The following is a 26,413-nucleotide window of genomic DNA, read 5'->3' on the forward strand; positions in this document are numbered from 1 at the left end:
CAGTAAAGACAAGTTTATAGATCCCAAATAGGACAATTCATCCACAAACAAAATCAGAATCAGAAAAGTTTTATTGCCGTATGAGTGAACAAGTTCACAACATTAGGAAATTGCTGCGGTACTTGGTGCTAAAATAAAAAATAAAATAGAGCAGTAAAACAAGTAATATATAATAAAACTTTACACTATAACAATGTTACAAAATGTACAGAATGTATGAGCTAAGATAAATAAATGGTGATGATAAATGGTGATAAATGGTGGTGATAGCAACAATGTAGAGTTCTAAAGGTTCTTGTTGAGGAGGCTAACAGCAGAGGGGAAAAAACTGTTCTTTTGGCGGGAGGTTCTGGTCCGAAGGGACCGTAACCTCCTGCCTGAGGGGAGGAGGTCAAAAAGGCTATATCCAGGGTGAGAAGGATCAGCTCTGATCCGACCTGAACGCCCCAGTGTCCTGGAGGTGTACAGGTCCTGAAGAGATGGAAGGTTACAGCCAATCACTTTCTCGGCAGAGCGTACAATGCGCTGTAGTCTCTGTATGTCCCTGGTGGTGGCTCCAGCGTACCATACGGTGATGGAAGTGGTGAGGATGGACTCGATGATGGCAGTGTAAAACTGCACCATGATCCTTGCTGGCAGGTTGAATTTCTTCAACTGCCGCAGGATGTACATCCTCTGCTGGGCCTTCTTGACAACAGAGGTAATGGTGGACTCCCACCTGAGGTCCTGGGTTAGAGTGATTCCCAGGAAACAGAAGGTGTCCACTATGGTGATGGGGGTGTCTGCCAGGGTAATGAAGGGGAGAGGGACTGTGTTCTTCCTAAAGTCCACAATAATCTCCACTGTCTTCTCAATGTTCAGCACCAAGTTGTTATAGCTGCACCAGGACACCAGTCGTTGGACCTCCAGCCTATAGGCGGACTCATCCCCATCAGAGATGAGTCCGATAAGTTTGTCATCTGCAAACTTGATAAGCTTGACAGACTGGTGATCAGAGGTGCAGCAGTTGGTGTACAGGGAGAAAAGCAGAGGAGAGAGGACACAGCCCTGAGGAGTACCGATATTGGTGATCCGGGAGTCCGAGACATTCTTCCCCAGCCTCACGTGCTGCTTCCTATCCTTCAGGAAGATGGCAATCCACCTGCAGGTAGAATCAGGCACGTTCATCTGGGAAAGCTAAAAATCACTGTGATTGGAACTTTTTAACAAATGATAAAGATCAAACGCATGTAAATAATTTTAAATCAGAAAAATATATGATCCCTTTTAAAAAGTACATCATTTGTCTTGTGTGGTCTGCAAATTATTATTTGGTTGTTTATTCAGGTTTTTGCATATCTTTTCGTTTTGGCAGCTGTGTTTGTGTTGTCATGTTCCAGACAATCTACCAACAAAGAAATCAAGAAAATGAGCTTTAGAATTGCTTCTTTTTTAAGTGAAGTTGGGGGGGGGGGGGGAATCACATTTTATTATTATTTTGAAATAGGAATGTTTGAACATTTGAAATAAAAGTTTCAGTTAATGTGATGCAATGTGATCAAATTCCATCATTGACACAATATACAAATTTCCAATTTTGTTTTACTGTATTTACTAGAATGTTTGTTTTTACTGAATTTTGGTGACGTTGAACATTCATACGGCAGTGATCAGATATCTACCACATCTAAAGTTCACTTGTCAACACCTGACTGAAAAACAATTTTGTTAAAACTAAAAATAGATCTGGAACTCATTAGAGGAAGTACAATAGACCTGAGTCCTACATACCCTTACCAAAAAGTAGTACATGCAACTATGTTTCAAGTATGCTTCCAGTTTACTTTTTATATACTTATCAGTACTATTTTTTGGTAAGGGTAGGCTCTGATGCCCATCAACCTATCTCTAGAAACCATAACATGAAGTGACAGTCTCCTGGACAGGACATCAGTCTCTTGCAGATTACTTCCCCCTTCCAGGCTGGTACCCATTTACAGCTCTAAATGTCTTGTCCAAGAATACAGGTAGCATGAGCGGAAATAAAACCACAGTGCATCTCAGCAAATTACAATATCATGAAAAAGTTCAATATCGTCAGATATTGCAGACAATGAAAAGACTATATATATTCCAACTTATTGCTTATAAAGTAAATGTTTTATGCAGTACAAATACCAGAGGTGGGATGAAGTCACTGTCAAGTCATTCTCAAGTTATCAATCTGCAAGTCCCTAGTCAAGTCTCAAGTCAGCTTGCAAACAATTGGTGGTCATTATGACTTGAGAATTGACTTGGAACTTGCTGATTGATTACTTGAGAGTGACTTGATGGTGACTTCGTCCCACATCTGACAAATACCATCTGTCCTTCAGTCTGGTTCAGTACGCACATTTTGAGTTTAATATTTGTTGTTGTTGTTGTTTTTTTTTTGTTGTTTTTTAACTTCACTTTTGGGTATTGTATTATTGGTCTTAAATGTCATTCCAATGGCCATAAATAAAAAGAAGGTGAAGGCACACTGTTTGTTGGTACGTGTATGTGTTCACTATAGTGTCCGCACTTTTTGCTGACACACTGTTAGGTCCGTACCACACGCTTGAAGAAACCACTCAAATGGTGTGATTCAGATGCACATACATTAAAACAGCATGGGAGGAGGAAGTGGCTGTAGAGGTTCACCAGCAAGCAGAAAAACAGAAAGTTTTATTTAACTTTGTATTTGAGAGAATGTTTACTTGAGAGACATGGGAAAAAAATTAAATTGTAACTATGTTGAGTGAAATACACACAAGCTGATAAAGAAACAAGTTTGTTTTCTCATTCTGCTTTCCATTAGGGCCATTCCATCTCAAGTCACCCAGAGGCTCCTCAGTTCTGTTCTGTCAGTTTGATATGTTATTCCTATTACACAGTTATGGAGAAATGCCAAATATTAGGTCTGTATCTTGCAAACATTTGAAGTTACAGCCTTTGGAAATTTTTGGAACTGATCATGCCTGGCTAGCTTTTGATGTAGAATTTGGACATGTTGGCAGTGTTGGTGTATCTAGTGTGATCTGCCTTCCACAAAGGCCTTAAAATGGTAGAAAACCCCAAATTTTATATGTCGTTCGTATCTTTGATTAGTTCAAAATCAAAGAAATATTCTAGCTATAGCTATAGAACTTTTTGTATGATGGTTTGTGATATAATAGAACATATTTACACATTTAAATGATACACCAGGTTGTTTTAACAACATTTATAGTTGTTGAAAAAAGACACGTACTGCTGTCAGCAAACAGCAATGCAAGGAATACCAAACTTACATTTATTTCTGTAAACCAGTGTAAAACAATAAATACGTATATCACGGGTGGGGAGGAGCCCAGCCCACAAAAATGATTGATTCCAGTGCATGTGGACAGTTTATTTCAGAGTCTACCAAATCCATATTCATATGAAGGATAAGTAGGCTATAGTAGGCCAGTGTTTTCTTGCTTTTTGTGTGCATGTGATTTCAATGATATTCCTGAATTTGGATGGATTAGATTGTTACAGGCTGTCGTGTAATTGTGGTCCTTAGGACACTGAGCTCTCCCGTCTAATTTTCTGGTGACTAGTTTCTTTGGTAAAACTTTTATTAAGGTGAACACATACACTCACAAAAATAGTTTCTATGTTCAACGGAGTCACACATTAGAAGCCTGTTCTTGTGCCTTTGAGCACAAAACTGAGCAGCTATCAGTTTATTCTGCTTGGCTTGAATTATAAGGTAGGACAGAGGTCTTCAACTCATTCCAGAAAGCACAGAGAGGGTGCAGGTTTTCTTTGCAACCACCGTCTCCACCGGCTGATTTCACCGATTAACTGATTCCATCTGTTCAAAGTGGTGTTAATTAGTGAAATCACCCAGTGGAGTGGGTGCAAAGAAAACCTGCACCCCCTCAGCCCTTTCTGGAATGAGTTGAAGACCTCTGAGCTAGGATATCATTCACAGCTGCACACAGGCTGCCATGTCGGTGACCGAATGTCTCTGAATCATCGACGGTATGTATGTGACTCAGCCCTAAGCAGTCACTGTCGGTGCGGCTACACCCTGCTGGCAATCCCGTAAAACCACATGTGAGTGTATTGAGTGTATATGAGTTTATTGCGGCTGACTCAGGCCTCCTGTCCTGTTACTGCTTGGAGGCCCAGCAACTCTTGAATTGACACTTTAATTAATGGTTATTTCTCAGATTTTTACTGAAATTAAAGCGGGTCAAAAAAATATGTATTAGTATTGTTTCTCAACTGCATTCAAATATATGTGTGTGTGTGTGTGTGTGTGTGTGTGTGTGTGTGTGTGTGTGTGTGTGTGTGTGTGTGTGTGTGTGTGTGTGTGTGTGTGTGTGTGTGTGTGTGTGAAAGGACAATTTTTTGTAGTCAAAAAGTGAAGTTATGTTTTTTAAGTGAAATAAATGTAATTGTTATAATTGTGAATAAAAACAAAGCAAATAATATTGGTAGAAGTTACAGTCAAAAAGTAAGGAACAACTGATGAATAAAACATGATTTCAAAGTCATCATAAAACTGTAATGTATCATTAAGTATTCGTATCGGTACGCAGTATCAGCGAGTACATAAATGTATGTACTCGTACTCTGAAGTGGTCCTTGGCTCTTGGACAACTCTTCTGATAATTCTTCAGTCCTCTGTCACCTCATTGTAGCCAGTTTATGGTGAATTGATGCTCTTTCCACTTTCATATTATGGCCCAACAGTGCTCACTACAACATTCAGAAGTATAGAAATCCTTCTGTAACCAATAGCATCAGTTTTTTTTTTGTTTGTTTGTTTGTTTGTTTGTTTTGCAACAATAAGGTTGTAAAGATCTTGAGAGAGCTCTTTGCTTTTACCCATCATTAGATGTTTCTTGTGTGACACCTTGGTTATCAATCATCTTTTTATGGGCCACCAGTTGGGACTGAACCAGCTGATATTAATTTGCACTGACAAAGGGCAGGATTGCTTTCTAATTACTGATAGATTTCAGCTGGTGTCTTGGCATTCCTTGCCTTTTTACACCTCCCTTTCTTCAGGTGTTCAATATTTTTCCCTGTGTCATTTCACATTACTACACATAATTGAATTCATGGACATCTATGGTTTGATTTCTTTGTATGTATGGAATACTTGGGTTATTACCAACATCTGATGAAAATTTCATGTCAATGGCACCTTTAGAAATATATTATTTACTGAGAAAAATGTTGACATGTTCAATACTGTGCGTGTATATAGTTTACCCCATTGAATTAAAGCTGAAAATTTCTACTACAAGCACATCGTTGTTCTTTTCTTTTCTTTTTTTTTTCCAAATCCATCGTGGCAGTGCCACAAAAACTGTGTCCAGGTGCATGTGTAATTGATTGAACATCATTAGAAAAAATTTAGCAGGGTTCTAGCTAGGATAAAATTTTAGCATAGTGGTAATGTCGAGGGAGCGAAGTGACCGGGGGGGTGCGGAAGGGTAAAAATTGGCCATTCTAGGGGTACCCAAAGGGGAAAAGCCAGGTATGACAGCCCAAGTCCCTTCATCATGTCCAGAAGGCTCGGGAAGTTTGTTGAGTGGGCAATCTCATTCTGGGTTAGCCAGTACATGGCCCTCAATGGCCCTCAGTGAGGCAGTCGGAGTCCGTGGACATTTTTAAGTCAAGACTTAAAACCTATTTTTATTCTCTTTCTTATGAGTAGTTTTTATTTTGTTATGTTTTATTCTTTTACTTCTGTTTTTAATTAGGTATTTGAATTTTTTATTTATTTATTTTAATTTTTTATGTTGAACTGTTCTGTGTGAGGCACCTTGAGACGGATTTGTTGTAATTTGGCACTTTATAAGCTGATTAAATTGAAATTGAACAACATTTTATTGAGTCTTAAAGTAAATAAATATGAAATTGGTTACTGGATCCTTAAACTCTGGACATAATAAACTCTACATGGTGGATCCTTGATCTCTGGACATAAACAGAAATAAAATCTGTTAGTTTTGTCAAAAGCATTTCCTTTCAGACATTATTATTATTGGCATGAATGTCTTTCCATACTTATGAGCTGAGCTCTTGCAGCTGGCGGTGCAGGTCAGGTTTCTAAAGAATGCAGGACGTCTCATTTTGGGAGGAAAAAACGTTTTAGTCAATTGTAGTTTATTGTCTGTATTGCAACGTTTGTAAGAGGTGTCGTTTTATTTAAAGCGGCGATTCGTTTTGACGTTATTAATTCCCAGCAGACTCTGTCTCAGCAGAGAGCCGCGTAGCGTTTAAAGCTGTGACAACGGAACGGAGGACGATTCTCGTTTCTCAACTGCAACAAGACAAGAGTCCCAGTTAGTGACTTTAATCCACACAAAAGTGACTCATGATATTTTAATGACTTCCAGAGGGGTTAAGAAGCAGACTTACCGCTTCTGAAGAGCAGTGAATCAAAGAGCCACGAGCCATTGAATCGAAGCAATGTAATGCTTCGATTCACGCTTCAAACTGGAGTCGTGCTGCAGAAACGGTTGATTACAGATGCTGTATTGAAAATGGTAACGGTCCAAAATAAGCGTAACGGTCCAAAATTATAGCGTAACGGGCCGTAACGCAGGTTTGCGCTAGCTAGAACCCTGTTTAGTTTGGGGTTGTACCCAGAAACAGCTGCATATTTGTCTTGTGTGTGGTAATTTGTAACAATTGCTGTTGTTTCCTTGTAGGTGATGTACTTCAGCTCGGTGTTCCCATACGTCGTCCTAATATGCTTCCTGGTTCGAGCTCTTCTCCTTAAGGGCTCACTCGACGGGATTCAACACATGTTCACACCAAAGGTACTGTGCTGTAAAATTAACATTTTTGTTGTTGCTGTTGTTAATGGAGTCCTGACAGTGAAGGAGTGACCCACAGTTATGTAGGACTAGGATAATAACACATATCGACTCAAAAATTCCCCCAAAACACAAATCTGTGCTGTAATAGGTCAGTGCCTGATCAGCATCCAGCCAATCACAGCTGGGTTCCTGGAATCTTTTCATCAGCAGCTCAGGTCACCATGGAAACAGGAGCTACTGGCTTTACATAACCGACCAACGAGAGGCTCCTCTTCAGAGCAGAGACAGTCTCACGTGTCACGTGTCTGCTCTGTCTCATCGACTGACATCTTCAGACTGGCTATGGCTTCGTCTGCACGGGGACATGGAAGTGAGCTGCTCATCTTCAGTCTAGAGATCTGTGTGGAGAAAAAGCAGAATGGATCTGCTGTCTGCAGACACATAGACATAAAAAGCACCTCATTCATCTTTTAACTCTGTTGATACCCCATTAGCAGGTCGAACAATCTTAATTTTTCACACACTTTGACAGGAACCATGGTTTGAAAGATGGTTTGGGGTAGACCACAAGATACTGAACAAAAATAGCAGGCATTGTTTGGTAGAGGTCCGCCATTAGTCACTGTGATCGTAAACATTGAGGGGCAGTCCATTTTGGCCAAGAGTCAAATTTACTAATAGTTTTAAAAATTGGAGAAAGAACTTCCTTTCAAGAGGAGTGGAGAAACTGGGACTAATGCCATTATATCCCCATTCACAACTTCATGTTGAGTGGAGTAGAGGAGGATTGTAAAAACACAAAAAGAGATCACATTTTAGGCCTGGTTTCACATCTGTTTTCTGGCAAACTGCAACTGAGAATTTTGCATTTTAAAGAAAATCCTCCTCTGTACCAGTTTATCATAAAGCTGTGTAAATCAGTTGCATTATGCACAGTGTCTCCAACCACAACCACAGACACCCTATAACTCCTTCAGTGCTGTCTTGGTGCCTTCCCTCATTTGTCTCCTTTCAGCATGCTCACCGACTTTATAAGAACTGTCTACATTGACAGATTTACCATCCATACCTTGCAGTTTGATTTTCATAATAATTGATTTAACATGAGACTCAAGACACATTCAGGACGTGGAGGGTGGTCATGTGTTTGTCCCCTGACTTGTCCCCAGAAACCTGATTGTGATGAGGTCATCCTTATCATTAGGATAATTGACCCGTCCAACTTTTTTTGGAATGTATTCCAGGAAATGGATGACTGCTTGTATGATGGGTGATGATAATGCTTGATGAGCTGATTGTATAAGTCTCTAAGGACCACTGACTATACTGAACAGAGTATTGATTAATTGTAAATTTATTACCCCAGCAGCTGTAAAGTTTTTTGTGTTTGTTTTTTTATCCCTCAGGCTTGTATTGGGATATAGAATTGTTCTTCGTCTGTGTGTGTGCATGTGTCAGTACATGCATAGTCACTGAATTTGAATTTGGTATCATAAATGAGTGTATCTCACAAGTTTTCAACTGTGAGTATGATCAGGTTTCACCAAGAGCTTTCTGCACAAGTTATCGGTGGGGACTGTGCACACATGAGTGTGCCTTGTTATGCGCTGTCATGTTCAAATACTTAATGTCAATATTATATTTGTTACCACATTTTATTGTATGTGATACAGTGCAGGCTTATGTAAATGTATTCCTTCAGTAATATTGCATTAACAAATTAAAGGGGTCATATTGTGCGGAATCAGGTCTTATCCATATGTTTGGGGTTTAGTCTTAAGGCCCCCGTCACACACAGCAAGAATATGCCGGAAGCATGCCCAACATGGCAAATATTGCCATAATCCAACGCAGTCGGTAGTAAAAGAGGCGTGGTCTGCAGTGTCGGAGTGCAGACGGACTGCCTCGTCCACACCTGTCAGATCGCATCCAGAGTGTATGTAGACGACACAGACTGCTGTCAGATGGCCATAAAAGGCGCTGCAGACTGCCCGATCTCCAAATGTCTGGATGGCAGACCGGAGTACTGTTTTCCTCACGCGCATGTGTGCTCAGCACACTTGCGTGGGGCTGTAATGATCACTCAGCCATGTGTGTGTGTGTGTGTGTGTATATGCATAACGCGCCTACCACTGGACAGCCTCGCTGCAAAGTTTGCTGGCATTGAGCCATACAGTCCCTCAAATGGAGCGCCATTCCAGGAACTTTCTTTTTTCCTGTTTGCCCACTTCAGGAGCACAAGCAACTCTGGACACCGTGGTGGTTGGATTGTCACTTGGAATGATTTTTTTCTTTCTTTTAGGTGAGAGGATTTTAACTGCAGGCTGCTGTCCCGGCTTCATGTCCACGTCCAAACTGTGAAACACCCCTGGACCGATGTTGGAGGAAAGATGTATGGTTGTTAATAGTGTAACGACCTGGCACAAGTTCCATGTTATATATCCTCCAGAGTTAGAAGATGAACATTTAGCCTAGCGCGTGCAATGACGCGTACTGTCACCATGGAGAGGCGCTCCTGCCTGTGTTATGATGGGAGACAATAGTTCACATTATTTACATCACCCATGGAAGGAATGACAAATATCTGTACTGTAGGTCTATTGTGGATATAATAGCCTTTCGTATTTGCGGTAGTGTGCATACATTAGCGCACGGAGCTTCGGTTTGATAGCTGCTGTTCACATTCACTGTACATGATAATAATTAATTCATAATAATTATCGTGATGAAGTGTGCCACATACATTGTCAACAGGTTCCTTTGCGCTCCGGGGTGTGGACATTATTATACGTGGCACGTGCAGGTCATACCGACAGGCCTTTGCGGTGCCAGATCTATCTCGAGATTCCCTCAGATGCCCCTCAAATCGTTTCGGGATCCCGTTTGCCATCATCAGGAATATGGAAATTGCGGTTCAGGTTCCTCAGATAACACATCACCTCTGTCGGATAGGTGTCTCATCTCGATGGTGCCCGGAGAGTTTTGAACATGTGCATCACACTCAGGGCCGCTGGCCCGATTTTAACCAACTGTTTTGACTTCCGCAGATGGCTGTCAGAACATTTTGAGACTGAAATCTGGCATCTTTCGGATGTGCGCCAATTCATAAGTCTGACGCCACTCTGCGTGATTCTGGCTATTTGACGGGGGTGTAAGCATCCCCAATTGCCCTACAATTCAGTAACATGCACATAGAAATCACCTGGTGATCTCATTATGTTACTGAAAGATGTATACGGTGACTCCTTCAAATCAAATTAACGGCCTTTTAATTATTCGTTGTTTTAGTTGGAGATCTGGCAGATCCCAAGTGTGGCGAGAGGCAGCCACGCAGGTTTCTTCGGCCCTGGGCCTCGGCTTCGGCGGTGTCATCGCCTTCTCCAGCTACAACAAGCGGGACAACAACTGCCACTTTGATGCAGTTTTGGTGTCTTTTATTAATTTCTTCACCTCAGTTCTGGCCACCCTGGTGGTGTTTGCAGTGCTCGGCTTCAAAGCCAACATCATGAACAGCAAATGTGTTTTACAGTAAGTATCAGTCTGCACTCGTACTTGCGCAAAGATCAAGTCTAAGCAGTAGAAGTACAAGTTGAAAGTATGGCATTAACACAGTGAACTACATAGAAATAGTATTTGTGGTACTACTAGAGGCAAGTTATTTATTCTAAACCCTTCAGTAAAAGGAGTTCTGGCTGCTGGTGGATCTTGGCCTGTGTTGGTTCCTGCTTGACCTTGGTGAAAAAGTCTCTGCAAGAAAATCTGAATTACCTGACTACTTGGACCGAAGAAAATTAGTTGAGTATTCAGGTGCTAGCTAGTCATAGCTGACTATGGGAACTCGTCATCTCAACCCCGGTCAAAATCATGTATGTGGGAGCTGGGCTTCAGCAAGGGAATGCATCAGATTAATCAGGCATGTCATTTGGCTGTAAATCTGCAAAATTTCACATGTAAATGTATCAGTCTTGAAGCCCCATTTGTCCACATTCGATAAGAAAATAAGTAGACCATTATGGGGTGTTTAGAGTGACGAGTGATGATCAGATCACACTCAAATTTACCCTAATAGCCTTTAGAAGTCATGTTATTTACTCAGTTTTCATGCAAAATTATGTGGAGACTTGATTTTATGTTCACGTTCTACAAGCACTTCCCAATTCACCTGATGAAGGAATCTGTAATGACAAATGCTTTCATAATAGCTACATTAGCTTCTTACTTTTCCGATGAGCCAGATCTATGGCATCAACGAGAAAATCACTATCAATCTGATCATGAGGAAAGTTGTAATTACTATTTTCCTTCTTAGTGAGTAATTGTGAGAGGGAGCATGAAGAAAGAATTACACCATTGTGGTCAGTGTTGCTGCTCAAGTTCTCAGCTTATGCCTGTTTCTCTGTTTCATGCTAAAAGCTAAATGCTAAGACAGGCACAGCTACGAGTGCTTGAATGTTGTTGATCTGCTGTGGCACATCATATAATTTTTCACAGTGTTACTGGTTTAAATAGTTCTTTATCAATACAGTATTATATCTGTAAAAAATCAAGTTGACCTTCAGTGGAGTTCACGTAAATTTGTAATTGACATTCCTGATTAATGGAGTCAGTGAATGGAGCTCCATAACTCCATCAACACTACTGCTTATTCACCTCTGAAATTTTAGGTTTTGAGAGAAACCAATGAGGAGAGAACCTCTTGTATTTGGGCCATGTTGGCTTCTTTTAACAGACAAACAGGCCTATAGTGAAGCCTTGATGCTCACGGCAGGGTCCTGGGGACCACTGTGTCTAGTGTTTATTTGTGGTGCTTAATTGTCGTCTGCCTTTTATTTTATTTGATTATTGTGTAGTGAGTAACTATGGGCACAAAGACGGGGACAGGCAAGAATAAAATTAAAACCGATTCCATAGTTGGAATTATTGTTGTTTATTGGAACGAGCACATTCTCAGAACCACTATTGTAGATAAACATGCACACAGAGACGACACATAGAAGCGTACAAAAACCAGCCTTCACAACAAATGATGCATTGATACCAGCTGACAGTGACAGGACCAGAAGTAAGAAAGAATGCTGAATAGTAAAAACAATCAGCTTTTCTTTTTTTTTTGTTTTTAACACAATTATCCAGCCATGAAAGACTTTCGGTGTCCGCGTTGGCTTCCTCACACTCAGTATGCATGCTCATAATGTGTGGAAGTTGTGGGTTGCCATCATGGAAGCTGAAAGTCAAAAAATTCTGTTTCTTTTGCCAGAAGAATTCTGTGTGGTGTGTTGTGTGGTGTGTGTGTGTGTGTGTGGTGTGTGTGTGTGTGTGTGTGTGTGTGTGTGTGTGTGTGTGTGTGTGTGTGTGTGTGTGTGTGTGTGTGTGTGTGTGTGTGTGTTGTGCCGTGCGTGCGTGTGTGTTGGAGGGGGGCAGATGTTTTTGTGGACTTCTTTGTGTCCGCGTGTAAATTCCAGACTATAGATTCAGTTAGGCTTTTGTTGTTTTTTCTCTACCTTTGTGTCTTATGATTTTAAAAGTTTTTCCTTTGGGACTTCCTCTGTGGTCAGTGCACTTGCTTCCAGAAGCTGTGGTTCAAACGCCACTCGTCAGGATTCTCCATGAAATATGGAGTTTTCCGTCAGGAAGGGCATGTGACATAAAACTTGCCCAAATCAACAACGGGTCCATATATGGTTGGCTGTGTTGACCCCAAGTGAAAAGGGAAAAGCTGAAAGAACTTAATTTACTGGGATTCTGAGGAATGAACGCAGTTGCAACACTTGCAGGGATTAAATTCTGTCAGTTGGGCTGCCAAATTCATGTTGATGCCATCCTGGATGAAAAACCAAGGATAGACACAAGATTAATTTTACCTTAGGCATAGTTTTCTGCCGACTGATTCTGCTTTATTCTCTCTGTCCAAAGTGCAGATGACGTCATGTACTGGATTTGACGACTGCATAATTTCTGAAATGGATGTAGAACATGGAACGGACTCTGCCACGAGAACAGGCCGACTGAATGGCATGATGGATGACTCCTGCTTGTGGACTGAATGCCTGCATGGACTTCTCATCAAAATCATCTTTTGTTGTGTTATGTTCTGTTCTGTAAAACTTTGGCAAAATCTTATAACCGTTAGAATGGCCTAAGCACTGGATCACCCCTTTGAGTTGGTCTGCTTGAGGTTTCTTCCTCAGATCATCAGAGGGAGTTTTTTCCTTACCACTGGCGCCTGTGTGCTTGCTGTGGGGGTTGGTAAGGTTAGACCATACTTGTGTGAAGTACCTGAGGCAGCTTTGTTGTGATTGGTGATTTTTAGAATGTTTCTGTTTGTGCCTCTGTGGTATGTGTGTGTGTGTGTTTGTTCTTCTCTTGCTGCCGTCAGCAAGTCTCTGCTCTGCTCGCAATACCGCCCCCCTCCTTTTCCTCCTGCAGAGTTTTACAAACATTTTTTAAACTTTATTTTCTTTCAAAGTCTGCTTCTGAGTGTCTCTGTGTGTGTCCTGTAGTTAAACAAAAAATGCATCTGCAGGTCCCTGACACATAACAGCAAACACAAACACCTTTCCCCCCGAAATACTCATAAAATGCCCTTATAAAACCTTCTTACCTCTCAATCAGGTCATGCTTTCCACATAAAATACACAAATTCTTGGTTGTTCCTGCTCAGAGACTGCAAACCAGGGGTGAATCGAGAAGGAAGAGGGTGTTGTGGAGGAGGGTTGGCGTGCGACCATATACACCCCTTCCTTAAAGGTCCACTTTTGAAGCCATTTTTCATACTACTTATAATAATGATAATAATTTTACCAACTAAAATGTTTATATCAGTATTACTCTGGCCCTACGTTTTGCTATAGTTCTGAACTAAGTTTAATTGATGAGCCATATCAAAATAAGTTTAGTTAATTTAGCTTTTCATCATAACTAAAGTGGGTTAATTTAGCTTTTCGTCATACTAAAGTGGGATGTGAAGCAATATCTTTTTTAATGTAATGTCTAAGCTCAGGTATTACTGAGTCTGTTTGGGGTTCTAGCTTTAAAATCAGGTTAGTTGGAATGAGGGAAGTGAAAAATATGAAGATGACTACAGCTCTTGTGGTTAGTAATCTCAACAAACAAACATATAGGTTGTGATATCAATTTTGGTTAAAGGCAAAGAAAATGTGAAAAAGAAGATACAAATGCAACACACATTAACCAGTATAACTAAATTGGAGGTGTAGAGTATTTGGGTGAGAAAATAGTCATCAAAAAAAACCTCCACACTGCAACCCTGGACATCAAAACCCCCAAATTCTCCCCAGACCCCTGCTGACAAAGGTCCACTTTGACCAAAAAAGAGAAACACTCCCCCCAATCCCCTTTAATGTGTTTATCCTGAAGTATTCAAATAATGTGTAGGTTAAAATCTTTCTATAATATCATGCTGCATTAGAAAAGAGTGGCAAAGGTTAGAGAGCGAAATATAATCTTGTTCAGCAGGAGAACAATTTGTGGTTTTCCTAGGCGTCTCCATCTTGTTTTACCTTAAACACTAGGACATGACCGCAAAAGTTTTTTTTATTATTATTATTATAAAAGGGCAGACTGTGAACAGCTTATGATTTAGCCATGAAAAAAAATTCAGTCAGAAGAATTATTTATTTTTGTTTTTAAAAATATTAGTTTGTCATCCCTGCCCGCATGCCGAAATGATCACATTACAAGTGTGCAGTACACTGACTGTATCAACATGGAACAAAATTTATTTAAAAAATATCTGATATTTTCAGTACCTCACTTGGTATGCAGGTGTTGTATGTGTCATTTTTCAGGTTTGAAATATATGTGCCTGTTTCTAAGAAAAATAAAATAAAAATCCGCCTGTCCCTCACCACTTTTTTCTGATGTCAAGGATGATAAACTAATGGGTTTTTTTTTTTGTTTGTTTGTTTGTTTGTTTAATGGGGTCTAACATTTAAGTGTGCCGTTTAATTCTACTCACTCATGTTAACATGTCGGTTTTCTCAGGAACACCAACAAGATTGTATCATTGTTGGGAAGAGGAATTGAAGGAAGCCTGATCCCCCACCACATCAACCTCACTGACATTAGTCTGATCAGCACTGAGGACTACCATCAGATGATAGGGATCATCAAAGACGTGAAGGAGGATCACTACCCGAGCCTAGGGCTGGACCCCTGCAACATTGAGGATGAACTTAATAAGGTATGTGATGTGTATTATTTGGTTAAACTGTTGGAACAATGTCATACATGGCATGTAATTTAATAAAGTATAGTCAAATCAAATCAATTTTATTTATATAGCGCCAAATCACAACAACAGTTGCCCCAAGGCGCTTATATTGCAAGGCAAAAGCCATACATAATCACAGAAAAACCCCAACGGTCAAAACGACCCCCTATGAGCAAGCACTTGGCGACAGTGGGAAGGAAAAACTCCCTTTTTTTGCTGGGACTGGTTGGGGCTGAGGGAAGAGAATCAGGAAAAAGACATGCTGTGGAAGACAGCAGAGATCAATCACTAATGATTAAATGCAGAGCGGTGCATACAGAGCAAAAAGAGAAAGAAACACTCATCATGGGAACCCCCCAGCAGTCTAAGTCTATAGCAGCATAACTAAGGGATGGTTCAGGGTCACCTGATCCAGCCCTAACTATAAGCTTTAGCAAAAAGGCAAGTTTTAAGCCTAATCTTAAAGTAGAGAGGGTGTCTGTCTCCCTGATCCGAATTGGGAGCTGGTTCCACAGGAGAGGAGCCTGAAAGCTGAAGGCTCTGCCTCCCATTCTACTCTTAAAACCCTAGGAACTACAAGTAAGCCTGCAGTCTGAGAGCGAAGCGCTCTATTGGGGTGATATGGTACTAAGAGGTCCCTAAGATAAGATGGGACCTGATTATTCAAAACCTTATAAGTAAGAAGAAGAATTTTAAATTCTATTCTAGAATTAACAGGAAGCCAGTGAAGAGAGGCCAATATGGGTGAAATATGCTCTCTCCTTCTAGTCCCCGTCAGTACTCTAGCTGCAGCATTTTGAATTAACTGAAGGCTTTTCAGGGAACTTTTAGGACAACCTGATAATAATGAATTACAATAGTCCAGCCTAGAGGAAATAAATGCATGAATTAGTTTTTCAGCATCACTCTGAGACAAGACCTTTCTAATTTTAGAGATATTGCGCAAATGTAAAAAAGCAGTCCTACATATTTGCTTAATATGCGCATTGAAGGACAAATCCTGATCAAAAATGACTCCAAGATTTCTCACAGTATTACTAGAGGTCAGGGTAATGCCATCCAGAGTAAGGATCTGGTTAGACACCATGTTTCTAAGATTTGTGGGGCCAAGTACAATAACTTCAGTTTTATCTGAATTTAAAAGCAGGAAATTAGAGGTCATCTATGTCTTTATGTCTGTAAGACATTCCTGCAGTTTAACTAATTGGTGTGTGTCCTCTGGCTTTATGGATAGATAAAGCTGGGTATCATCTGCATAACAATGAAAATTTAAGCAATGCTTTCTAATAATACTGCCTAAGGGAAGCATGTATAAAGTGAATAAAATTGGTCCTAGCACAGAACCTTGTGGAACTCCATAATTAACCTTAGTCTGTGAAGAAGACTCCCCATTTACATGAACAAATTGTAATCTATTAGATAAATATGATTCAAACCACCGCAGCGCAGTGCCGTTAATACCTATGGCATGCTCTAATCCAGTGATTCTCAACCGGGGTGCCGCGATCGATCGTCAGGGGTGCCGTGGGTATTTTTCATATTCGCGATTACCGTGAATTATTTATTTTATCCACAAAGCATAAAACGACTCAGAATCTGATGTCAAACGTGCTGCAGCCTCGCTCTCATCTTAAGGCGGGACAATAACAAGGAGGCTGACGGCCGATTAAAACAGTGCCGTCTCCTTCAAAAGCCGTCTAAAATGCGGAGCTGTCGGTGTGTGTGTCTGTGCCTGTGTGTGTGCGTGCGCGCGGAGTTAACAGGCTGCAGACTGCGAGGGAGGGGGTGGGTGAGGGAGATTCCTGAATGCAGGCGCGACACGTTCAGTGCGCAGCGAGCGCGGAGCAGAGAGAGGATTTTAACCCGAGTGAACGTTAACAAAACGGAAACGTGAAGCTCCCTTTTTTCTCTCTGAACTTTCTCTAAAGGTGTGATTCTGCCGTTACCGTCCTGTTCACACCATGTGCGCGTCGTATGCTGAATTTATGAGCTCATGAGATGAAATAAACGGTCAGATATCTTTAAAAACATATTTAAAAAATGTGAATGAACTGAGCCAGAAAAAAAAAACAATGTTCAGACGCAGAGATCACAAAAAGCAGGTGAGAACTCTGAACTTTAACAGCTGTTATTTTCCAAAGGTATTTATTTGTTCAATCTTGAGCTTAATGCAGTGTTTAAGCACTGCATTAAGCAATTTCAGAAATGCAACAGAAACGACCACAAATCAGAAAAAGTTGGGACTGTATGTAAAATGAAGATAAAAATAAAAATGTTGCACCATTCCCAGTTTCTCCACTCACAGAAGCCAAACGTTCTTCCAGAGTTGTGTAATTATACTACAATAGTAGAATATAAAGAAGGGGAAAAAAAGAAAAAAAAAATAGACAATATATTCGTCAATCGCAATTATTTGTCTGACAATTAATCGTTCCAGAAATTTCTAATCGTGACAGCCCTACTTGAGATCAGAACGCAAAATGTTTGAGGATTTTCGAAATGTGTGGTTTTCTGTATTGATTTTCTATTGCGATAATTGGGTTTTGCGCAAAACCAGAGGTAATAGCCTTGTAATATTATTTTGGTTGGTGGTGTGCCGCAGGATTTTGTAAATATAAAAAGGGTGCCGCGGCTCAAAAAAGGTTGAAAATCACTGCTCTAATCTCTGTAATAAAATTTTATGGTCAACAGTATCAAAAGCAGCACTGAGGTCTAACAGGACATGCACAGAGATGAGTCCATTGTCTGAGGCCATAAGAAGATCATTTGTAACCTTCACTAATGCTGTTTCTGTACTATGATGAATTCTGAAACCTGACTGAAACTCTTCAAATAGACCATTCCTCTGCAGATGATCAGTTAGCTGTTTTACAACTACCCTTTCAAGAATTTTTGAGAGAAAAGGAAGGTTGGAGATTGGCCTATAATTAGCTAAGATAGCTGGGTCAAGTGATGGCTTTTTAAGTAATGGTTTAATTACTGCCACCTTCAAAGCCTGTGGTACATAGCCAACTAATAAAGACAGATTGATCATATTTAAGATCGAAGCATTAATTAATGGTAGGGCTTCCTTGAGCAGCCTAGTAGGAATGGGGTCTAATAGACATGTTGATGGTTTGGAGGAAGTGACTAATGAAAATAACTCAGACAGAACAATCGGAGAGAAAAAGTCTAACCAAATACCAGCATTACTGAAAGCAGCCAAAGATAACGATATGTCTTTGGGATGGTATTTTTTTCTCTAATAGTTAAAATTTTATTAACAAAGAAAGTCATGAAGTCATTACTAGTTAAAGTTAAAGGAATACTCAGCTCAATAGAGCTCTGACTCTTTGTCAGCCTGGCTACAGTGCTAAAAAGAAACCTGGGGTTGTTCTTATTTTCTTTAATTAGTGATGAGTAGTAAGATGTCCTAGCTTTACGGAGGGCTTTTTTATAGAGCAACAGACTCTTTTTCCAGGCTAAGTGAAGATCTTCTAAATTAGTGAGACGCCATTTCCTCTCCAACGTACGGGTTATCTGCTTTAAGCTATGAGTTTGAGAGTTATACCACGGAGTCAGGCACTTCTGATTTAAGGCTCTCTTTTTCAGAGGAGCTACAGCATCCAAGGTTATGCTCAATGAGGATGTAAAACTATTGATGAGATAATCTATCTCACTCAGAGTTTAGGTAGCTACTCTGCACTGTGTTGGTATATTGCATTGGAGAACATAACAAAGAAGGAATCATATCCTTAAACCTAGTTACAGTGCTTTCAGAAAGACTTCTACTGTAATGAAACTTATTCCCCACTGCTGGGTAGTCCATTAAAGTAAATGTAAATGTTATTAAGAAATTATCAGACATAAGGGGGTTTTCAGGGAATACTGTTAAGTCTTCAATTTTATTTGGAAATACTGTTATAACCAAAAATGAAAAAAAATATGTACATGACTTCTGGTATTGTAGCAATAACAGTTTCACAGTGACTATATGAAGAATGTTTTCCAGCAGCCACGTTTCCAGCAGCCACTGCCAGAGAAAAGTTTAATCACAACACACTACTAGCACACATAATAATAAAATAAAAAATAAAACCAGTTTGCCACCATTTGATCAGCTCCACTGTTTCACTACACATTAGCTTTTTATTCCGTGTAGGTCTGGAATTGCATGACGAAAGACAACTCAGTTAAAATTTGTGCCAAATCAATAAGTGGAACCTAAAAATGGGAGTTCATACCAAAGATCCACTGTGGTGATCCACTGTGGTGATCCCAAAAGAGCACCAAAAAAAGGGCATCTTTGGCAGTAGCCTGTGCTCCTGATATATCATTTTCACTTCACTTTTAAGTTCAAAATTGATGGAATAATTGTTGATGATGCTGCTTTCACATACTAGATGTTTATGAGGACTGTTTGTGCTGCCTAGCAACAGACAGCAGTCATGAAAAGTCACTCTCCACGCTCCACAGCATTAATGTACTTGTATACCTTGGCACATGACATAAGTCATTGCTAAACGACAAAAACAGCTTCAGTCACGCACAAAGAATCCCGTTCACTCCTCTTTGTTTACAAAAGCCACGCCTGACATCCTGTAACACATACCACAGGTGCACAATTTGAAAAACAAGAATAAAAAAAATTACCATCAGTACCTTTTTAAAGTAATATATATATATATATATATATATATATATATATATATATATATAAGAGGGCTGTCAATAAAGTATAGGTCCTTTTTATTTTTTTCAAAAACTATATGGATTTCATTCATATGTTTTTACGTCAGACATGCTTGAACCCTCGTGCGCATGCGTGAGTTTTCCCACGCCTGTCGGTGACGTCATTCGCCTGTGAGCACTCCTTGTGGGAGGAGTCGTCCAGCCCCTCGTCGGAATTCCTTTGTCTGAGAAGTTGCTGAGAGACATCAAAAGTTTTTCTAAACCTGTGAGACACATCGAAATGGACACGGTTCGAAAAATTAAGCTGGTTTTCAGTGAAACTTTTAACGGCTGATGAGAGATTTTGAGGTGATACTGTCGCTTTAAGGACTTCCCACGGTGCGAGACGTCGCGCAGCGGTCCCAGGCGCCGTCGTCAGCCTGTTTCAAGCTGAAAACCTCCACATTTCAGGCTCTATTGATCCAGGACGTCGTGAGAGAACAGAGAAGTTTCAGAAGAAGTCGGTTTCAGCATTTTATCCGGATATTCCACTGTTAAAGGAGATTTTTTTTAATGAAAGACGTGCGGACGGGTCCACGCGTCGGGACGCAGCCGGCACGGTGCGGCGGCACAGGAAAAACACCTCCGTGTTGATAACCATTTGTAAAATCCAGGCAGCTTTTGATGGCTTTCAGTGGAGTGAGTATATGAGAAATTGTTTAACAGCTGGACATGTTCCAACTTGTCCTTAAGGCTTCCAACAGAGGTGTGTTTCCATGTCTGACGTAAAAACATATGAATGATATCCATATAGTTTAAAAAAAAATAAAAAGGACCTATACTTTATTGACAGACCTCATATATATATATCCATTCAGATTGCAATAGCCAATCACAGATTAGCCTTTCTGTCCATCATTTACCTGTATTTTGGCATGCTTGGCGTTAGAGTTATGTTGGATCCAAAAAGGCTAGGACCAAAAGTTATATTGGATCGGTTCCCACTGACCAATAGCGTTAGAGGTTACTGCCAACAGCTAGCCAATCAGAGCGTGGCATACAAAGGTCAGGAACTAGCTTTTGTGTTGTCATTCATATTCTCTGAAAAATGGCCAACAAAGCAAAAATTCTGACAGGGTATGTAACATTTGAGTACACCTGTATATAGTAAGTCCCTTCATCTGCTCCTTTGTTTTTTCAGTCAGGGTCAACACAGCAATTCCAAGGTGGATCTGCTGTGTTGATTTGGCATATGTTTTCCCCGGACCCACCTTCAATGTACTAACTGAGGAAAGGAGGTTGTTTGCTAAAATCTCACGATATATGACCCCTTCCATTCTCCCTTAAATACGGTGCAGTCGCCCTGTCCCTTTTGCAGAGACGCACCCCCAAAAATGATGTTTCCACCCCTGTGCTTCATGGTTGTGATCGTGTCCTTGGGGTTGTTCTCATCCTCTAAACACGGAAAGTGGAGTTGACACCAAAAAGCTCTATTTTTCTTTTATCTGACCACATGACCTTCTCCCATGTCTCCTCCGATCATCCAGATGGTCACTGGTGAACTTCAAACGGGCCTGGACATGTGCTGGCATGAGCAGGGGGACCTTGCTGCCCTGCAGGATTTTAAACCATGATGACATAGTGTGTTACTCATGTAATCTTTGTGACTGTGGTCCCAGCTCTCTTCAGGTCATTGACCAGGCCCTCCCATGTAGTTCTGGGCTTTCTCAGAATCATCCTTACCCCATGAGGCTAGATCTTGCATGGAGCTCCAGACCGAGGAAGATTGACAGTCTTGTCTCTCTTCCTTTTTCTAATAATTGCGCCACCAGTTGTTGTCTTCTCACCAAGCTGCTTGCCTGTTGTCCTGTAGTCCATCCTAGTCTTGTGCAGGTCTACAATTTTGTCCCTGGTGTCCTTAGACAGCTCTTTGGTCTTGGCAATGGTGGACAGGTTGGAGTGTGATTGATTGAGTGTGTGAACAGGTGTCTTTTATACAGGTAACGAGTTCAAACAGGTGCAGTTAATACAGTTAATGACTGCAGAATAGGAGGGCTTCTTAAAGAAAACTAACAGGTATATGAGAGCCAGAATTCTTGCTGGTTGGTACATGATCAAATACTTATTGTATGCAGTAAAATGCAAATTAATTATTTAAAAATGAATTAGAATTTTCTTTTTGACTCTGTCTTTGACAGTTGAAGTGTACCTACGATAAAATTTACAGACACTTCCATTCTTTGTAGGTGAGAAAACCTGCAAAATCGACAGTGGATAGTGGATCAAATACTTCTTTGCCTCAGTGTGCCTCACCCCAACAGGGTGTGTGTGTGTATATATATATATATATATATATATATATATATACACATATAAATGCAAGTTTTCATTTTGGTTGTGGATATTGTGTGGGCCGCTGAAGAGGAGGTACTGCTGGCCCACCACCACCAGATGGCGGCCTGCTTGAAGTGCGGGCTTCAAGCACAAGAGGGCGTTGGAGCAACCGGGAGTGACAGCTGTCACTCATCATCAGCACCAGCTGTCACTCATCCACAGTTCATCACCACCACAATAAAGGCCGGACTACAACTCCACCTCCCTGCCAAGAAATCAGCCACTAGAGAGGTAATTTTCTCTGCTGAACTAAACCCTGACTTATAGTCTGAACTTATTTGCAGCCGTTTCCTGTGGTGTTGCCTTATCTGAGGGATTGGCGTTTGGTGTGATCAGCGACGGCTTCGCTTCACACTCCAACCAGATAAGTGGTTAGACAGGAGCTGCACGAGTGTGTGATTGGAGGTGGAGGTGCTCCCTCCCAAAAGAACACCGACTGTGGGATTACTGAGTGTGCGAACTCACACTCATCAATACTGTTTCTGTTCTCTGCCAGCAGTACCAGGTCTGACAGCTGGAGACGGTGGCCACCTGGGGATCCAGGACTTGGCGGCTCCGGTGTTCTTCAGATCCGTTGGCGGTGAAGGCCGTGTGGGATCCGGCTCGGTTCGAGACGGACGTCTCCTATCCTCAAGCCTGCCCACACGTCACGCTACATATAATTGTCTGTACTACCAAAACTGTGTTTGTCTGTATTCTGTTGTGCACTTCACAACATTAAATTGTTACTGTTTGGCTTATCCATTGTCCGTTCATTTAACGCCCCCTGTTGTAGGTCCGTGTTCCTACACTTTCACAACAGGATTTCTCGGCCAGCGTCATGGATCCCGAGGGCCGTCAACCATCGCTTGAACAGCCAATGGAAGAGCGAGGTGCACAGGCGTCAGCAGGAGGCGTGTTAGGTGAGCTGCAGCAAATCTTAACCGCTTTCACTGCTCGGCTGGACTTAGTCACCGAGCAGAGTGTGATTCTCAATCGAAGGATGGAGGCTCTCACCGCCAAGGTGGAAGCGCAGGCTCAGGGCGCTGCTGCAGCACCTCCCCCTGCTGACCGGAGGCCTGAAACAGACATTCCGCTGGTCGTTCAATGAACCCCCCCCCCCCACCGTCCCCTGAAGCATACATAAGCCCTCCAGGCCGTACGGAGGTTGTGTCGAGACGTGCGCGGACTTCTTAATGCAGTGCTCGCTCGTCTTTTCACAGCGTCCTGTCATGTATGCGTCAGACGCTAGCCAGGTGGCTTACGTAATAAATCTGCTTCGAGGAGAGGCACGCGCCTGGGCTACGGTGCTCTGGGAGCAGAATTCACGGCTCCTAACGACGTATACTGGGTTTGTGAGGCAGGGGTGTCGGAGCGCAGGTAAGTATGCAGTCGACTTCCGCATTGCGGCAGCGCGAGCCGGCTGGAATGCTGTTGTGCTCCGCGCCGCCTTTGTAAACGGACTGTCTCTGGTCCTTAAGAAGCACCTGGTGGCGAAGGACGAGCCGCAGGATTTAGATGGGCTTATCGACCTGGTTATACGGTTAGACAACCGATTAACAGAACACCGACGGGACCGAGATGAAGGGCGTGGTCAGGCACAAGCCGTCCCTCTTCCTCCCGGGTCCGAAAGGGAGCCGTCTTCCCCACGCTCCACAGCCAGGGCACTCCACGTGACGACAGCTCCCCCTGCTGACGTTGCTATGGAAACGAGCAGGGCCAAAAGGCGATCAGATCAGAGACAAAGGAGGCTGGTCTGTGGGGAGTGTTTTCTCTGCAGCTCAACCGAGCACACACAGAAAAAAATACCCCAAACGGTCAATACAGCAGCACTAAGGATGGGTCACAATACCCACGCGGGGAGACCCCGAAAATCTGCACGCATCCCAGTCACGATCCTGAGTGGGGATCTAACCCTTCACGCCCCAGCACTGGTGGACATGGGGTCGGAGGGGAATCTGCTGGACAGCAGATGGGCAAGGGAAGTCGGGCTACCTCTAGTGGCTCTACCTTCACCTTTGAAGGTACGGGCACTAGATGGCACCCTTCTTCCATTAATCACACACCAGACACAGCCAGTGACATTGGTGGTGTCTGGTAATCACAGGGAGGAGATTGTGTTTTATGTAACACCTTCTACCTCCCGTGTGATATTGGGTTATCCTTGGATGATAAAACACAATCCCCGGATTGATTGGCCGTCTGGGGTTGTGGCTCAGTGGAGCGAAACCTGCCACCGGGAATGTCTCGGATCCTCGGTTCCGCCCTGTGTGACAGCTAGTGAGGAGGTTAAAGTTCCCCCCAATCTGACGGCAGTGCCAAGTGAGTACCACGATCTTGCTGACGTTTTCAGCAAAGATCTGGCGCTCACCCTTCCCCCGCACCGTCCGTACGATTGTGCCATTGATTTGATCCCGGGCGTTGAGTACCCGTCCAGCAGGCTGTACAACCTCTCACGTCCTGAGCGAGAATCAATGGAGACCTACATCCGGGACTCATTAGCTGCCAGGCTGATCCGGAATTCCACCTCCCCGATGGGTGCTGGTTTCTTTTTTGTGGGCAAATAAAGACGGCGGACTCCGTCCATGCATTGATTACAGGGGGCTGAACGAAATAACGGTTCGCAACCGATACCCTCTGCCCCTGTTAGATTCAGTGTTCACGCCCCTGCATGGAGCCCAAATATTCACAAAACTGGATCTTAGGAATGCGTACCACCTGGTTCAGATCCGGAAGGGAGACGAATGGAAGACGGCATTTAACACCCTGTTAGGTCACTTTGAGTACCTGGTCATGCCGTTCCGCCTCACTAACGCCCCCACGACGTTCCAAGCTTTGGTAAACGATGTCTTGCAGGACTTCCTGCATCGGTTTGTCTTCGTATATCTGGACGATATACTCATCTTTTCCCCGGATCCTGAGACTCATGTTACGCATGTACGTCAGGTCCTGCAGCAGTTGTTGGAGAACCGGATGTTTGTGACGGGCGAGAAGTGCGAGTTCCACCGTACCCCTTTGTCCTTCCTGGGGTTCATAATCTCCTCCAACTCCGTCGCCCCTGATCCGGCCAAGGTAGCGGCGGTGAGAGATTGGCCCCAACCAACAAACCGTAGGAAACTACAACAGTTCCTCGGTTTTGCTAATTTTTACCGGAGGTTCATCAAGGGCTATAGTCAGGTGGTTAGTCCCCTGACCTCCACAAAAGTCCCCTTCACCTGGTCAGATCAGTGCAAAGCCGCGTTTAGAGAGTTGAAACGCTGGTTCTCGACTGCACCAGTTCTGGTGCAGCCCGATCCAAGTCGCCAGTTTATAGTCGAAGTGGACGCCTCTGACTCAGGGATAGGAGCCGTGCTGTCCCAGAGCAGGGAGTTCGACAAGGTTCTCCACGCATGTGCCAAATTTTCCGCAAGTTGACCCCGGCTGAAAGGAATTATGACGTTGGCAATCGGGAACTTCTTGCGGTGAAGGAGGCTCTGGAGGAGTGGAGACACCTGTTGGAGGGAGCTTCGGTACCGTTCACGGTTTTCACTGACCATCGGAACCTGGAGTACATTCGGACCGCCAAGCGTCTGAACCCCAGGCAAGCCCGCTGGTCACTGTTCTTCGGGCGTTTTGACTTCGGGCAGGCAGAACGGACGAATCAGGAACTGGAGCAGGCCCTCCGCTGCGTGACCTCCGCGCACCCGACGGCCTGGAGTGACCATCTGGCCTGGATCAAGTACGCTCATAATAGCCAGGTATCATCGGCTACCGGCCTCTCCCCGTTTGAGGTGTGTTTGGGGTACCAGCCCCCATTGTTCCCGCTAGTGGAGGGAGAGGTCGGGGTGCCCTCTGTCCAGGCCCATCTGAGGAGGTGCCGCCGGGTGTGGCGTACCGCCCGCTCTGCCCTGCTCAAGGCCCGGACGAGGGCTAAGGCCCATGCAGACCGCCGGCGTGCCCTGGCCCCTACGTATCAGCCCAGGCAGGCGGTTTGGCTATCCACGAAGGACATTCCACTACAGGTAGAATCCCAAAAACTAAAGGACAGGTTCATTGGACCATTTTCCATACTTAAAGTCCTCAGTCCGGCCGCAGTGAAGCTGAAGCTACCAGCTTCACTGCGAATTCATCCAGTGTTCCATGTTTCACGAATCAAACCCTACCACACATCAACTCTCTGCACCCCCGGACCGGCGCCGCCTCCTGCCCGGATCATAGATGGAGAGCCTGCCTGGACCGTGCGCAGGCTCCTGGACGTCCGTCAAAAGGGCCAGGGGTTTCAGTATCTGGTGGACTGGGAGGGTTATGGACCTGAAGAGCGCTCCTGGGTGAAGAGGAGCTTCATCCTGGACCCGGGCCTCCTGGC

The 26,413-nt window shown here is 42.9% G+C and overlaps 1 protein-coding gene across 1 annotated transcript in view; it reads left to right on the forward strand.

The window, feature by feature from the left end:
- slc6a15 (solute carrier family 6 member 15) overlaps nucleotides 1–26,413 on the forward strand; it is a 73,660-nt gene that overhangs the window by 40,497 nt on the left and 6,750 nt on the right. The window contains 4 exon segments of the mRNA XM_034175910.1: nucleotides 6,702–6,812; nucleotides 10,101–10,114; nucleotides 10,116–10,340; nucleotides 14,817–15,015. Coding sequence (XP_034031801.1) covers nucleotides 6,702–6,812; nucleotides 10,101–10,114; nucleotides 10,116–10,340; nucleotides 14,817–15,015 — 549 coding nt within the window.

This window comes from Thalassophryne amazonica, chromosome 8 (genome assembly GCF_902500255.1).
Source record: "Thalassophryne amazonica chromosome 8, fThaAma1.1, whole genome shotgun sequence".
NCBI lineage: Eukaryota > Metazoa > Chordata > Actinopteri > Batrachoidiformes > Batrachoididae > Thalassophryne > Thalassophryne amazonica.